The 16,218-nt window shown below is 40.0% G+C and overlaps 1 protein-coding gene across 4 annotated transcripts in view; it reads left to right on the top strand.

Annotated features, from left to right (window-relative positions):
- The window catches only part of MRS2 (magnesium transporter MRS2), a 34,917-nt gene extending 19,419 nt beyond the window's left edge, over positions 1 to 15,498 (top strand). For 2 of the 4 annotated variants that reach the window (XM_072813889.1, XM_072813891.1), the window contains exons 8-11: positions 1,072 to 1,224; positions 1,476 to 1,593; positions 12,638 to 12,751; positions 13,295 to 15,498. In XM_072813889.1, coding sequence (XP_072669990.1) covers positions 1,072 to 1,224; positions 1,476 to 1,593; positions 12,638 to 12,751; positions 13,295 to 13,405 — 496 coding nt within the window. In that variant the 3' untranslated portion in view covers positions 13,406 to 15,498. Of the gene's footprint in view, positions 1 to 1,071; positions 1,225 to 1,475; positions 1,594 to 3,648; positions 3,847 to 11,262; positions 11,361 to 12,637; positions 12,752 to 13,294 lie in introns of those variants that run through there. The other 2 variants (XR_012025427.1, XM_072813890.1) reach the window with 2 other exon arrangements.
- The last annotated feature ends 720 nt before the right edge of the window (positions 15,499 to 16,218 follow it).

The following is a 16,218-nucleotide window of genomic DNA, read 5'->3' as shown; positions in this document are numbered from 1 at the left end:
TCTGTACATATTTTTTTAAGCATTTTGGGATATTCATTATTTAGATTCTATTCTGATAAGGAAAAATTAAGATTAAAGGACTATTATAGGGACATCTGGGTGGCTCAGCAGTTGAGTGCTGCCTTCAGCTCAGGGTGTGATCCCAGAGTTCCGGGATCAAGTCCCACATCGGGCTCCCTGCGAGGAGCCTGCTTCTCTCTGCCTATGTCTCTGCCTTCTCTTTGTGTCTCTCATGAGTCAATAAATAAAAATCTTTTAAAAAAATTTAAACTATTATATAGCTGATAGATATAGTAGTAGAAACTTTTTTTAAAGGTTTATCTGTTTATTCATAAGAGACCCAGAGGGAGGCAGAGACATAGGCAGAGGGAGGAGCAGGCTCCTTGCAGGGAGCCCACTTTGGGACTTGATCCTGGAACTCCGGGATCACATCCTGAGCCAAAGGCAACACTCAAATGGTGAGCCACCCAGGCACCTCCAGTAGTAGAAACTTGAACACACTTGTAACTCTTGTTTACTTTGCCTATTAGGCCAATCTGTGTCTAATATACTTTATGATAATAAGTGTCTTTCACAGAGTACTACTTACTCTCCGTGGTAGGGTGGTAGTGGGAATAAGGGACTCAAAGTGACTTTTGAGATCATTCAGGTACGTTTTTTTTTTCATATATGAAAATGACATTATGTTCCTACCTTGGAAAGGAAATGCTCTTTGTTTGTTTTTAGTTTTATTTTATCTTATTTTCACCAATTTGCCCTCATTCACCAGCATTTACCAATCTGGGTTTTACTGTAAACTGTAAACTCATGCACCTGTGCATGAGAATCCCTTTACTTGGGGCTACTGAATACAGTAAACCCAACTAGCCTGTACCCTCAACTTACTCTTTTTAGTGTTGAGGATCACTTGACAAAGCTACGCACTGATTGGCCTCAATCACAATGATAGAAAAGACAGGCCACTTTTTTCATTAGTAGTTGAATACTATAAACAGATTCAGAAAGCTTTTCGTACTAAATGTATGATGATGCATTGGGAGTATATTAATTATATTAACTCTTTAATTGAAGTGAAAAGAGCAGTGCTGGAATTGACCATGCAGAAGAGATGGAATTGCTCTTGGAAAACTATTACCGATTAGCTGACGATCTTTCCAATGCAACACGGGAACTCAGGGTACTGATTGATGATTCACAAAGCATTATATTCATCAATCTGGACAGGTAAGAAAGCATTCTATTGAACAATCAGTAAATATATTATTTTAAAATAATTCTAAAGTGATAAAAACTTTGAAGGAACTCTCATTTTGGAAGGAGTTATACCATCATTATCACCTGTAAATGCAACATGGAAGTATGTCCTTTTTTAAAGGTGTAGATTTAATCTTTGGGGTCTTTAATAGATTATTTGGTGAATTTGTTGTGTACAGTTAGTGGGCCCTTCTGATCTGAGTAGATGTTCTCCTCTCCAGCCACCGTAACGTGATGATGAGATTGAATCTACAGTTGACCATGGGAACCTTCTCTCTTTCTCTCTTTGGACTAATGGGAGTTGCTTTTGGAATGAATTTGGAATCTTCCCTTGAAGAGGTGAGACTATTATTTCAATAATCTAGGGATTATTTTTTTGTTTTGAAGATCATTTTTTTAATCTTTTTTTTTTAAGATTTATTTATTTGTTCATGATAGAGAGAGAGAGAGAGAGAGAGACAGGCAGAGGGAGAAGCAGGCTCCATGCCGGGAGCCTGACGCGGGACTTGATCCCAGGTCTCCAGGATCAAGCCCTGGGCCTAAGGCAAGTGCTAAACTGCTGAGCCACCCAGGGATCCCAAAGATCATTTTTTTAAAATGGATTTTAAGAGGCACCTGGCTGGCTCAGTCAGTAGAGCATGCAACTCTTGATCTTGGGATTGTGGGTCTGAGCCCCATGTTGAGAATAGAGATTATTTAAAAATAAAATCTTCTAAAAAATGGATTTTAAAAGGAGTTTTAACCTGTAAACACCCTTAGTGAATTAAAATGTATACTCTAATTTACTCAAAATTCAAGCAGTATTTTTAGACCCTGTTGTAACATAAATAGAACTGTAGCTGTGGTTGACTCACATTTCTCAAAAAATGAGGCCATGCATGGGAAAGTTTGACAAGACAGTATTACACTGTGAAGCAGTGGTCTTGCAGGATCATACTGTGTGGCTGTGGTGATGCAGGATTGGACTTTGAGGCATGCTCGGGCAGAATGGCACCAAAAGGCACTGATAATGCAGGATCACACCATGAGATGGTGCTTATGCAGAATTATGCAATGAGGTGGTGGTAAGCAGAATTTCACTGTGAGGCCATGCTAATGAAGAACTCTTTTTTCTAATTCTCATGTGCCAGGCATTGGTAGTTTACTTCCTTTATTTGGTTCAGTGAGAACAGAGCTCTGAGATGGATGTGTTATCCCTACTTTATAGATGAGAAAATAGGCTCAGGAAACTGAAGTGATTTACTCAGGGGCACAGTGCTATAAAATCACAGTTGTGATCTGAGCCCAAGACTTACACTCTACATTTTGCTGCTTTTTCACTTTAATATAATATAAGCTGCCAGAGTTCTTAATGTCACCAAAGCCTGGTTTTTCAGAAAATATTTTACTATAGAATTTCTAGAAAAAAGGGCAGCCCAGGTGGCTCAGTGGTTTAGCTCTGCCTTCAGCCCAGGGTATGATCCTGGAGACCCGGGATCAAGTACCACATCGGGCTCCCTGCATGGAGCCTGCTTCTCCCTCTGCCTATGTCTCTGCCTCTCTCTCTCTCTCTCTCTCTCTCTGTCTCTCATGAATAAATAAATAAAATCTTAAAAAAAAGAAAATAATATGTATTCAACACACTCTGGCTCTGTGTCCTTATTAATCTTTTTCCTTAATTTTATTTAAATTAATTAACATAGTGTATTACTAGTTTCAGAGGTAGAGGTCAATGATCATCAGTTGCATAGAATACCCAGTGCTCATCATATCACGCACCCTCCTTCATGCCCATCACCCAGTTACCCCATCCCTCCAGCTACCCTTAGTTTGTTTCCTAGAGTTAAGTCTCTTATGCTTCGTCTCCCTCTCTGATTTTGTCTTATTTTATTTTTCCCTCCCTTCCCCTATGATCCTGCTTTGTTTCTGAAATTCCACATATGAGATCATATAGTATTTGTCTTTCTCTGACTGACTTCACTAAGCATAATACCCCCTCTAGTTCCATCCATGTTGTTGCAAATGGCAAGATATCTTTTTGATGGCTGAGGAATATTCCATTGTGTGTGTGTGTGTGTGTGTGTGTACACACACATACCACATCTTCTTTATGTATTCATCTGTCGATTGTGTCCTCATTAATCTAAAAGATCTGTTCTCTGTCTCTTTGGCTGTCATCCTACTTGAACCCATGTTGTCTCTTATTAGGATCACTCTTCACTTCTGAAAAGTGATCTGTAAAAGAAGCTGATCTTGATGGTCACTCTTCTGTGAAATATTCAGTGGTTTTTGATGCCCTTAAAGATCCAGACTCCTTGGCCTGAAGGGCTTTTCCTGGCATGTGTGCCGACATCTCCATGCTGAAGTCAGCTGTCTTGCTCTTGCTATAGGTGTTGCATCAGTATTTCTTCACAGGTATGCTTCCTCCTGACAGCCCCCTCAGCTCCCACCTCCTCTGCCTGGATAGCTTCTGCTTACCTCTCACATCTCAACTTGTGTGCTGCTTCCAAGGAGAATCTTGACGGTGTTAGTCATTTTAATGCTCTTTATGATATACGTAAAAGAAAAATAAATGCAATGCATTCATTTATCTTATAAACAGTTTTTTGTGTGTGTTTCTGCTATATACTGTGCACTGCTTTCAGCCCTGGGGAAATAGCAGTGAGTCCCTGCCCTCGTGGAGGTTATGTGATTGTAGAGAGCAAACATACTTACAATATGTTAGGTGGCAAGTGCCATGAAGAAAAAGCACAGTGAAAACAGAGAATGTTCACAGGAGGTGAGATTAAGAGCATTTTAGAGATAGGGTGGTTAAGGAATGTCTTTCTGAGGAGATGACACTAGGAAGTGGGAAGGTCTGGGGGGAAAGTGTTCTAAGCCAAGGGAATACACACATAATTACTGGAGTGAATGGGAATGGACTGTGCTTGTTCAAGAAGCAGCAAGGCTGGAGGAAGTAGGAGAGTGAGTCAGGAGGAGAGGTAGGAAACAAGGGCAGAGGGCAGACAAGTGGGAGATGAATTTGTAGAGCCTAATAAGGGTTTGGATTTATTTTAAGTGTGCTGGGCATCTGTTAGGAGGCTGTTAAGCCTAAATGTAAATTATTAAGTTCAGAAGTAACCAAAAATTTTGTGCCATGTAGACCAACCCTGGAAATTCTCCGAAGATAACTTCTAAAGACCTTTGTAGATTCTGTACCGTGTGCTACAGAACCCCTTTATACAAGTTCCTGTCATTCTCTTAGATCATTTTTGTTAGGAATCATATTTTTGTATGTACTTTTTTTTTTTTTTTTAAAGATTTTATTTACTCATTCATGATAGGGGGATCGGGGGCAGAGACACAGGTAGAGGGAGAAGCAGGCTCCATGCCAGGAGCCCGACGCAGGACTCGATCCCGGACTCCAGGATCACGCCCCGGGCCAAAGGCAGGCGCAGAACCACTGAGCCACCCAGGAATCCCCTTGTTTGTACTTTCTACAGGCTAACTTTTTTTTTTTTTTCATTTTATACCTAAATATTTTCTCACTAAATGCGTATTTCTTTTTAAAAAGGACTTTTAGAAATTCCTCTCTGATACTGGCGGAATATGCAGTCCTAGGTGTAGAGCAACCCAGTTATAATGAGATGTAAGTGGTCAGTGGTCAGTGGTCAGCTGTGTGCTCAGTATGGGGTGATTGGCTCCCTTAGAACAAGATTCCAGTCAGGGTTTCATCAGTTACAAATTACATGTCTAGGTTACCTGAAAAGGAGCTCAGGCATGTTTATTAAATCCACAGATGTCAAAGTCACTGCTTCTCTGTAGACAGGGTTAGTATTGGCAATGGTCAGCCTAGGATAGGAAAAACTTTTTTTTTCTTTTTTTTTTAGATTTTTATTTATTCATGAGAGATACAGAATGAGAGACATAGGCAGAGGGAGAAGCAGGCTCCCTGTGGGGAGTCTGATGTGGGACTGGATCTCAGGATCCCAGGATCCCGAGATCATAATCTGAGCCAAAGGCAGATGCTCAACCACTATGCTACCCAGGCGTCCCAGTTTTTACTTTTTAAGATATTTTCAGGCTGTTCTAAGAATAGTCAAAAGAATGGCCATAGAGGCTTGGAGCAAATTCTTTAAACACCAACATTGTATCACATTCCCTCTCTCCTTCTGTATTTATTTGCAGCCTTTTTTTCCTAAGACCACGTGAGAGTAAGCAACAGATGTGATGCCCCTTTACCTCTAAAGATTTCAGTATATGCTTCTTAAAAACATGGACATTCTTATACCTAACCGCAGTGCAGATGTCAAAATCGGGAAGCTGACATTGAAACAGTGCTGAAGGGTCTGTGGACCTTATTCATGAGAGACGGGGGGGGAGGGGCAGAGACACAGGCAGAGGGAGAAACGGGCTCCATGCAGGGAGCCCAATGCGGGACCTGATCCCAGGTCTCCAGGATCAGGCCCTGGGCCGAAGGCGGCGCTAAACTGCTGACCACCTGGGCTACCCTCTTCATATCCTTTTAATAGGTTCTGCCTATGCCTTATGTCCGTATGTTCTTTTGTTGAGTCCCATCAGGAGGCATGTGACGTTTGTCTTTCCTCTCACTGGTGAAAACAACTTTGATCATTAGGTTAAGGTACTGTCTGCCAACTTTCTCTCCTATAAAGTTACTCTGTTTCTCTGTGGAACAAAGCATCTTGTAGGAAGATACTTTGAGACTGTGTAAAAAATCCTGTTATTAAATTTTCACCTTCTAGTTTTCACATGCCTCAGTTGATCCAAAATTAATTCATGCCTGTATCAAATATTACTGTGATAGTTACCAAATGGTGATTTTCTTTTTTAAGTTTTTATTTTAATTCCAGTAATTACAGTGTTCTATTAGTTTCAGGTCTACAATATAGTGATTCAACACTTCCATCCACCACTTGATGTCCTCCTTATTCCCCACCTATTTCCCCCACACCCCATCCACCTCTCCTCTGGTAACCATTAGGGCATATTCTGTGTAGTTAAGAGTATGTTTCTTGGTTTGTCTCCTCTTTTTTCCATTTGCTTGTTTTCTTTCTTAAATGCCATTTATCGGGACACCTGGGTGGCTCAGCAGTTGAGCGTCTGCCTTTGGCTCAGGGTGTGATCCTGGAGTTCCAGGATCCAGTCCCACATCAGGCTCCCTGCATGGAGCCTGCTTCTCCCTCTGCCTGTGTCTCTGCCTCTTTCTGTTTCTCTCATGAATAAATAAATAAAATTTTTTAAAAATTCCATTTATGAGTGAAATCATATGGTATTTGTCTTTCTCTGTTTCACTTAGCATAATACCCTGGCTAACATCCATGTCTTGGCAAGTGGCAAGATTTTCATTCTTTTTTATGGATGAGTAATATTCCGTTGTATTTTGTGTATTTACACACACACACCGTTTTTTAATTCATTCATCAATGGACACTTGGGTTGTTTCCGCATCTTGGCTATTATACATAATGCTGCTATAAATATAAACACAGGGGTGCATATATCCCTTTTGAATTACTGTGTTTGTATTCTCTGGGTAGGTACCCAGAAGAGTGCTTGATGGTAAGGTGGTTCTATTTTTACCTTTTTTTTTTTTTTTTTTTTAATATTTTATTTGTTTATTCATGAGAGACAGAGAAAGAGAGGCAGAACACAGACAAAGGGAGAAGCAGGCTCCATGCAGGGAGCCTGATGTGGGACTCGATCCCGGGTCTCCAGGATCACGCCCTGGGCTGAAGGCAGCGCTAAACTGCTGAGCCACCCAGGCTGCTCTATTTTTACCTTTTTGAGGAACCTCCGAACTGTTTTCCACGGTGGCCACACCAGATTGCGTTCCCACCAACAGTGCAGGAGGGTTCCTTTTTCTCCGCATCCTCAACAATACCTGTTGTTTCTTGTGCTGTTGGTTTTAGCCATTTTGATCAGTATGAAATGATACCTAATTATAGTTTTGATTTGCATTTCACTGATGATAGGTGATGATGAGCATCTTTTCATGAACCTGTTAGCCATCTGGGTATCTTCATTGTAGAAATGTCTGTTCCAGTCTTATTTTCTAATTAGATTATTGGGGTTTTGGGTGTTATTTTAGTTCTTCATATATTTTGGATACTAGCTCTTTTATCAAGTATATCATTTGCAAATATCCTCTCCCAATCTATAGGCTGCCTTTTAGTTTTGCTGATTGTTTCCTGTGCTGTGCAGAAGCTTTTTATTTTGATGTAGTCCCAATAGTTTAGTTTTGCTTTTGTTTCCCTTCCTCAGGAGACATATCTTGAAAGAAGTTGGTATGGCCAGTGTCAAAGAAGTTACTGCCTGTGCTCCTCTCTAGGATTTTTGTGATTCCAGGTCTCACATTTAGGTCTTTAATCCATTTTGAATTTATTTCTGTATATGGTGTAAGAAAGTGGTCCAGTGTCATTCTTTTGGATGAGGCTGTTCAGTTATCCCAAACCATTTGCTGAAGAGAGTATTTTTCCCGTTGGATATTATTTCCTCTTTTGTTGAAGATGACCTTTGTCAACTGACCATATAATTGTGGGTTTATTTCTGGATTCTCTCTTCTGTTTCATTGATCTTTGTGTCTGTTTTTGTATCAGTACCATACTGTCTTGATGATTACAGCTTTGTAATATAACTTGAAGTCCAGAATAGAGATTCTTCCAGCTTTGGTTTTTCTTTTTTGACATTCCTTTGGCTATTTGGGGTCTTTGTGGTTCCATAAAAATTTTGGATTATTTGTTCTAATTCTGAATAATGCTGTTGGTATTTTGATAGGGTTTGCATGAAATCTGTAGATTGCTTTGGGTAGTTATAGACATTTTAACAGTATTCTTCCAACCCATGAGCATAAAACGTCTTTCCATTTCTTTGTGTTGTCTTCAGTTTCTTTCATCAGTATAGTTTTCAGAGTACGGGTCTTTATCACCTTTTTGGTTATGTTTATTCCTAAGTATCTTCTTATTTGGGGTGCAATTGTAAATGGGATTGTTTTCTTAGTTTCTCTTCTGCTTCATCATTGGTGTATAAAAATAGAACAGATTTCTGTACATTGATTTTGTATCCTGCAACTTTACTAATTCTTCTATCAGTTCTAGCAGTTTTTTGGTGTAGTCTTTAGGGTTTTCTATATATAGTATCATGTCATTTGCAAATAGTGAAAATTTTACTTTTTCCTTGCCAATTTGGATGCCTTTATTTCTTTTTGTTGTCTAATTGCTGTACTTCCAGTACTGTGTTGAATAAAAGTGATGAAAGTGGACATCCTTGTCCTATTCCTGATCTTGGGGGAAAAGCTTAGTTTTTTGTTTTTTTTTTTTTTTAAGCTTATATTTTGAGTATGAGGTTTGCTGTGGGTTTTTCATATGTAGCCTTTATTACATTGAGGTATTTTCCCTCTAAACCTACTTCGTGGAGGGTTTTTTATAGTGAATCATTGTATTTTATTGAATGCTTTTTATGCATCTGTTGAAATGATCATAAGGTTTTTATCCTTTCCTCTTGTTATGGTATATCATGTTGGTTGATTTACATATACAGAACCACCTTGGCAACCCAGAAATAAATCCCACTTGATTGTGGTGAATGATTATTTTAATGTATTGTTGGATTTTGTTTGCTAGTATTTTATTGAGGTTTTTGCATCTGTGTTCATCAGAGATTCTGGTCTGTAGTTCTCTTTTTTATAGTGTCTTTGTCTGGTTTGGATGTCAGGGTAATGCTGGCCTCACAGAATGAATTTGGGAGGTTGTTTTTTTTTTTTTTTTTTTTTAAGATTTATTTATTTATTCAGTCAGAGAGAGCGAGAGAGAGGCAGAGACCCAGGCAGAGGGAGAAGCAGGCATCATACAGAGAGCCCAGAGAGCCTGACGTGGGACTTGATCTAGGGTCTCCAGGCTCACGCCCTGGGCTGCAGGCAGCGCTAAACCGCTGCACCACCAGGCTGCCCTCTTTTTCTCTTTTTGATGAGTCTGGTAAAGGTATATCAGTCGTGTTGATCTTTTCAAATAACTAGCTCCTGGTTTCACTGATGTGTTCTACTTTTTTAGTTTTTATTTTATTTCAAATATTCTTTCCTTCTGATTTTTTGGTTTTGTTTGTTTTTCTAGCTCCTTTAGGCATAAGGTTACATTGTTTGAGATTTTTCTTGCTTCTTGAAGTAGGCCTGTATTGCTATGAACTTTCCTCTTAGGACTGGTGTTGCTGCATCCCAAAGATTTTTGGATCATTGGTTTTTCATTTTCCTTTGTGTTCCTGTAATTTTATTTCCTCTGTGATTTCTTGGTTGACCCTTTTGTTGTTTAGTGGCATGTTATTTAACTGCCATGTATTTATGTTTGTTCCAGGTTTTTTCTTTTAGTTTTGTAGCATTGTGATCAGAAAAGATAGATGGTATGACTTAATTCTTTTTTAATTTGTTGAGGCCTATTTTGTGGCCTGATATGTGATCTCTTCTGGAGAATGTTCCATGTGCACTTGAAAAGGATGTATGCTGCTGTTGTAGGACGGAATACTCTGAATGTATCTGTTAGATCCATCTGGTCCAGTGTGTCATTCAGAGCCACTGTTTCCTTGTTGCTTCTCTGTTTGGGTGATCTGTCCATTGATGTAAGTGCGATGTTAAAGTCCCCTGCTATTCTTGCATTACTATTGTACTTCCTTTATGTTTGTTATTAGCTGCTTTATGTATTTGGGTGCTCCCTTGTTGGGTGCAGAAATATTTACAATTGTTATATCTTCTTGTTAGATTGTCCCTTTTTTTATTTATTTTTTTTATTTATTTATGATAGTCACACAGGGGGAGAGAGAGAGAGGCAGAGACACAGGCAGAGGGAGAAGCAGGCTCCATGCACCGGGAGCCCGATGTGGGACCCGATCCCAGGTCTCCAGGCTCGCGCCCTGGGCCAAAGGCAGGCGCCAAACCGCTGCGCCACCCAGGGATCCCTAGATTGTCCCTTTTATGATTATATAGTGTTCTTCTTTGCTTCTTGTTACAGTCTTTGTTTTAAAGTCTGCCCCCCCCCCCCCGCCCCCGATATAAGTATTGCTGTTCTGGCTTTCCTTTCACATCCATGTACATGAGAAACGCTTCTCCATCCTCTCCCCTTCCATCTGCAGGTGTCATTCTAAGTCTGAAATGCACCTCTTGTAGGCAGCACACATATGGGTGTTGTTTTTTTAATCCATTCTATCACCCTCTGTCTTTTGATTGGAGCATTTGGTCCACTTACATTCAGAGTAATTATTGATATATGTGTACTTGTTGCCATTTGTTACTTGTTTACTGGGTTGTGTAGTGCTTCTGTGTTCTTTTTCCCTTGTTCTCCTCTCATGATCAGCTGGCTGGCTGTGGTGATAGACTTGGGTTCCTTTCTTTTTATTGTTTGCATATCTATGGCTGGTGGATTTGTGGTTACCACCGGTGGATATAGAACATCTTCTGCAGGTAGCCGATGGTTGCCTAAGTTGAACCCTTTCTTTACTCCTCTCCCCTCCATATTTTAGGGATATGATGTCACACTTTACATCCTTTTATTTACTATATCCTTTGACTGATTTCTACTTATTTCTTAGACTTATTTCTACTGCTTTTGTGTTTCCTACATTTCATACTCTCATCACTTATGGTCTTTCATTTCCACTCTAAATGTGGAATAGCCCCTACAGGTCCTTTCTTCCTAGAGGAATCCCCCAAGATCTCGGTCTCTCCAGGACACTCTCAGAGCTGAGTGAACAACTCACCTGCTGTATGCCCCAGACGGTCTTCAGACTGCTGCTTCTGTGCTTCATCTTCCCAGGCTGTTCTTTGTGTTGTCTCTTTAATGGTAGGGATTCGGTTTCCTCTCACCCTCTCAGCTCTCTTAAAGTTGAGCCTGCTGATTTTTAAAATCCCAGGTTTTAAGTCCTGTTGATTGTAAGAACTCACAGAATTCAGCCCCTTTGGTTTTCAGAGCCAAATGTTATGGGGATTCATCTTCCCGTGCAGGTTCCCCAGCATGATAGTCTGATACTCTCCCTTCTCTGTTTTGGCAGGCTCCTCCCTCTCATGGACAGCTCCACAGAACCTAGTGTTCTCATCTGGAGGTTTCATTTAGCTCCCCACCGTGGCTCTGCACTTCCTTCCCTCTCTGGTATGGCTTCCTCTCCCATTTCCTTGTGGAGTTTGTTCTGCCAGTCGTCAGGCCATTTTCTGGGTTATTTACACTAATGTGTTATCTAGTTGTACCTGTGATATGAGGCAAGCTTTGGGTCCTCCTGCTATGCCATCTTCCCATAATTTCTTCACATATATGGAATTTGGAGCTTGGTTGGAACTTACCTCTCTAGTTCATCACATTTTGGCATTCCCAGATTTTTATTCATAGGTGAATTATAGAACCAGTCTATAGCAAAGAAGGTAGTAATCTGTTCTAAATCTCATTTAAATATAATTTTTACTTAATAAACTAGGGCCCTCTTTTCGGATAACTGGAAATGCGTTCCCTGAAAAACAGTTAACTCATGTTAGCACTTGTCTTCCTGATACATATGTCTAAATTCATGTTCCAAAGCAATGGGTTTCTCTTTCATAGAGGGTATGCACTTGCACTGGGGAGAACTAATCATTGGGTAACGGGACTGCCTTGGGGCAGGGGAGTTCTCACTGGAGGTAACCAAGCTGTGGCTAAGGGCCAGCTAGTGGCATAGCTGTAGATGAAGTCCCTTTCTGTGGGAGAGGAAACGTAATGTGTGTGGTTGTATACACTGATGCATGAACCTTGTACTTTACACTGCCAAAATGGTACGAGTGTGAAAATGACAGGGAAATGTTTACTGTAAACCAGAGATTCCCAAACTTTCTTGGTTCATGATGTTTAGTGTCTAGTGTCTTAGTAATTTTTTCATAGGATTACTAAACCCGAAGTTTCTTTTGTTACATTGTAGTTCTATGATATTACCTAACAAGTTGTTTATGAAGTAGCTAGGTCTGTTTTGCTGATGTCACTGTGTTTTCCTTGAAAACTTAAAATATTCAGAGGTTTTGTGATACCTAGGACACCTTACCTCATGGCTTGGGAATCACCGCTTTAAGCAAAAAATGTAAATCAAGTTGTATGTCCTATATGATTATAGCTATTCACATTTGTGTACATGTAGACACAGACTGGGAGGAAACAAAAAGTAGTTCTGTTTGGCCTACAGATGATTTTAAAATACTTAAACCCTTTTATATCATGTTTCCCTTCTAATTTATTTTCTGATTCTTGGTCTCTGGTGCTTTAAAGCCTTGTTCTTCATTCCTTTCTGTAGGAGAAAGCTGTACAAATAACCAAAGGCTTCTTTTAAGCTCTGGGGCAGTAATAATTTGGGGAATTTTGCTGCTAAGGAAACTTTTTGTAATTGAAATGAACTCTGATTTCTCTTTTAGGACCATAGAGTGTTTTGGCTGATTACAGGAATTATGTTTATGGGAAGTGGCCTCATCTGGAGGCGTTTGCTGTCATTCCTGGGACGACAACTAGAAGCTCCTTTGCCTCCCGTGGTATGAAGGGTGTGGTTTGCAGCAGCATTGCTGAGGGACGACATCCAGGTTCTGAAGGCACACTGCCTAGGCTTGCATTGTCAGCTTTGTGACCCTGAGCAAGTTCTTGAATTGCTCTAAGCATCCCTCAGTTTCCCCATCTGTCAGTTAAGTCAGAAGCACTTGTTTCATCGTGTTAACAGGAGAATTATGTAGGAGCTGTGAAGCGCAGTGCCTGGCACATACACAGGACAGTCTTCAGTGCAGAATACCTAGCTCTTCTTTGAGCATTCTGCATTTACACAGATACTGGCAGTTCTGCTGCAGGCCTTGTCATGACCCAGACTGAAGTGTGGAGAACCTAGTGTTCTCATTAAGAAAAGATGTAAAGTTGATCCTTTTTCTTACCTTTCTACTTGTAATTTACAGCAGGAATGAATACTTAGGATATGGATTCAGGGCTTGTAGTCCTCCCCTCATCTGGTAGTGAGTGACCTCTCATTTTACTAGTGGCGTTTCTTTTAAGACACAAACTAAAATGGTTAATTTTCATGCTTTATTTAGATGGCTTCTTTACCCAAAAAGTCCCTTCAGACAGACAGAAGGATGGAAATGAAGCACAGCATCCGGCTGGATGGACTCGGATCAGGAAGGAGTATCCTAACAAACCGTTAACGACATCAACCCTGTAGAGACTGGGTTCTTTTTCATGGTAGTCATGGGAAACTTCTGGTACTCTCATTATTTTCTTTTATAGAGACAGGACTTGAAAAAAATCACTTAAATTATAATGTCTGGTGATGAAGATCTCCTGGCACTCACAATGCTAGAACTTAACTGCATTTTCAAAATTGAGTAAGGAAGGCAAAGTACATGTTCTCTAAAAAGCCAAAATTCTATTTCCCACAACCTTAAAATGCTGCTTTCATACACATGATGTGAGAGTAGATGTTGTATAGATTTCCTGATGTATACATATCAAGAAAAGTGTGGTTTTCCTGCCAAGCGAAGCCTGAAAACTTGACAGGCTCACAGTGACATCAGGCAGCAGGAGTTCTTAGTAAGGGGATCATGTTCTTGGGACCTTCCTGACTCTCAGGAGCCTGGAAAGGTAGGAAAATACATACTAACCTTAAACTCTGAAAGTTTGTGCTTTAAATCCATCTTTAACATCATTTATATTATTGTATTTGTCCCCTTTTCGTATAAGGCAGATAACAAGGAAGTGATTTAATATCAGCTTAAATGGATTCCATTTAATTAAGATTTTTGCTTCCTTGACACATAAAACTATTTTTCTTTGCTTGGCTATAATGGAAGCCTTTGGAAGTAATGTTGAAAGAAACTGTTTCCATTCTGTTACTGTCTTCTAGCTCTGTGGTCATTCCCTGATTTAGAGTAGATAGAGGTGTCCCTCAACCACTCCTCACCCACCAAAGAAGGTATATGTAGCCCAGTTAATCTATATGCCTATACCTTAGAGCTTGACAGATGGGCCTCCTGACACCAGAAAGTAGATAAACTTCAGAGTGTCCAGAGCAGCTCTTAAACTATAGTATAATAGTAGTAAAACAGTAGATGTGTTGATAATGTTGGGGTTACCTAATACTACAACAGGATGTCATATGAAGAAGTTGAGTCCATTTACTGAGTGGTTTGATGATGGGAATAAAACTGCTATTCCAGTAGCTGATTATAGAAAGAAAACAGATGGAGTTGTAAGTGGTTTTCCTCACTCCTGTGTGTGCTTATAAGAAGCCACTAGAAGCTGGCAGATACAAAGGCACCAGCTGGGTTGGTCTCAGCACTGAGTGGCCCACCTGGCACCTCCCCGTGGGTCAGGGGCACCCGTAGTGTGGGTGTTGGACTTGGATGTACATAACACTCTAGCATCATGAATGTGTGTGATGATTTTCATAATCCTTGGGATACTCTTGGTCGCACCTCAGCACTGCTGCTGTTTTTGATCTTAGGATCTTATTCATCACTGTACATAGGTTATAAGTATCAGCTGTGACATGGGAAGAACTGAAAGCCCAGTTGAGACACAGAATAGAGTTTTGGCCTTTTTCCTTTTGGTGTGACTTAGTTTGTGGACTTGGGTAAAAATTTTTTTTCAGGAGTCATGTCTCTTTAATAAAGGGAAAAGCAACTACCTCTTAAGTCTGATGAAGAGTAAGTTACTGATGGTTTATAAAGTTCTTGAAGGTAGTTAGATCAAGTAGGATTTCAAAATGTCAAATGTCAACTAGCTCTGGTTTGCTGACGGCAGGATGCTTCTTGTATTAAATAAGTGAATCATTTTAATTCCAAATTTAAAATCACTTGAAGCACAAGTGTTTGGTTATGTAAATGAACGAGCAGTCTTACCTCCGTTTAACAAGGTCAAGGAATGATATTCTTAATGGACTGTTTTTGGAAGCCTAAGGAAATGGAGCAGAAGATAGCATCTGAAAGTGACGTTTACTAAATACTTTATTCTTGATAAACAGACTGAGAAATCTCAGGAGTTGTATACAGCTTTATTTTTGAAGTCACAATATTTAACACACTTTAATCTCAGGATTGAGTTTCATTACTTTAGTGTAATACCTGTGGTGGTGATCTACTGGATGGTGAGTGGATGGGGCATAGGGCTGGGGTTCAAAGGCATAGAAACACTCTTGTCTTGCAGCAAGTTGTTACATTTGCAGGTAATATAAAAACAAATCGCACATATGTAGATGTGTTTTGATATCTTGAAATAAAGGTAATGGAGTTATTAAATAGTTCAGATTTGTGTTAATGAGAGATTAAAACTCTACAAGGTATTTCCATTGTTTTTTTTTTTTTTTTAATTTATTTATTTATTTATGATAGTCACAGAGAGAGAGAGAGAGAGGCAGAGACACAGGCAGAGGGAGAAAGAAGCAGGCTCCATGCACCGGGAGCCCGACGTGGGATTCGATCCCGGGTCTCCAGGATCGTGCCCTGGGCCAAAGGCAGGCGCCAAACCACTGCGCCACCCAGGGATCCCCGGTATTTCCATTGTTGTTAAGCATTTTAGAATCCGTGCTTAGAACTACAGTTAATACTTAGTGGAGTGAAAATTTAACCCACCTATTGGGATGATGCATTAGCATCTGTATCCTAGGTTTATACATCTTTGCCATCCAGGTTGACCTTGAACACTTGATGGTTAAATATCCTGTATGAAATCTGATCTGGTATGTTTAGGCATTGCGGAAAATATGAATCCTTAGGTAGATGGTAATCATGTTTCAAACAGGCCCTGTCCATTAGGGAAGCATAGACACTTTCTATAGCAATGGCAGTATGAAAGAATGCAGACTTCAATTCGTAAGTGAATACAGTTAACTAATAGTATTTCATGTAAGTTGAGCTACCCATAATCATTACCCAAATGAAGCTAAATGGTGTGTCTGTGCTTTTTGCTGTGCCCAAGGGAACCATGCAGTTAGCATACCTCTTTAGGAAGATGACAGTCC

Source organism: Canis lupus, chromosome 37, assembly GCF_048164855.1.
Source record: "Canis lupus baileyi chromosome 37, mCanLup2.hap1, whole genome shotgun sequence".
Classification (NCBI taxonomy): domain Eukaryota; kingdom Metazoa; phylum Chordata; class Mammalia; order Carnivora; family Canidae; genus Canis; species Canis lupus.
This window is presented reverse-complemented; position numbering and strand designations above follow the sequence as displayed.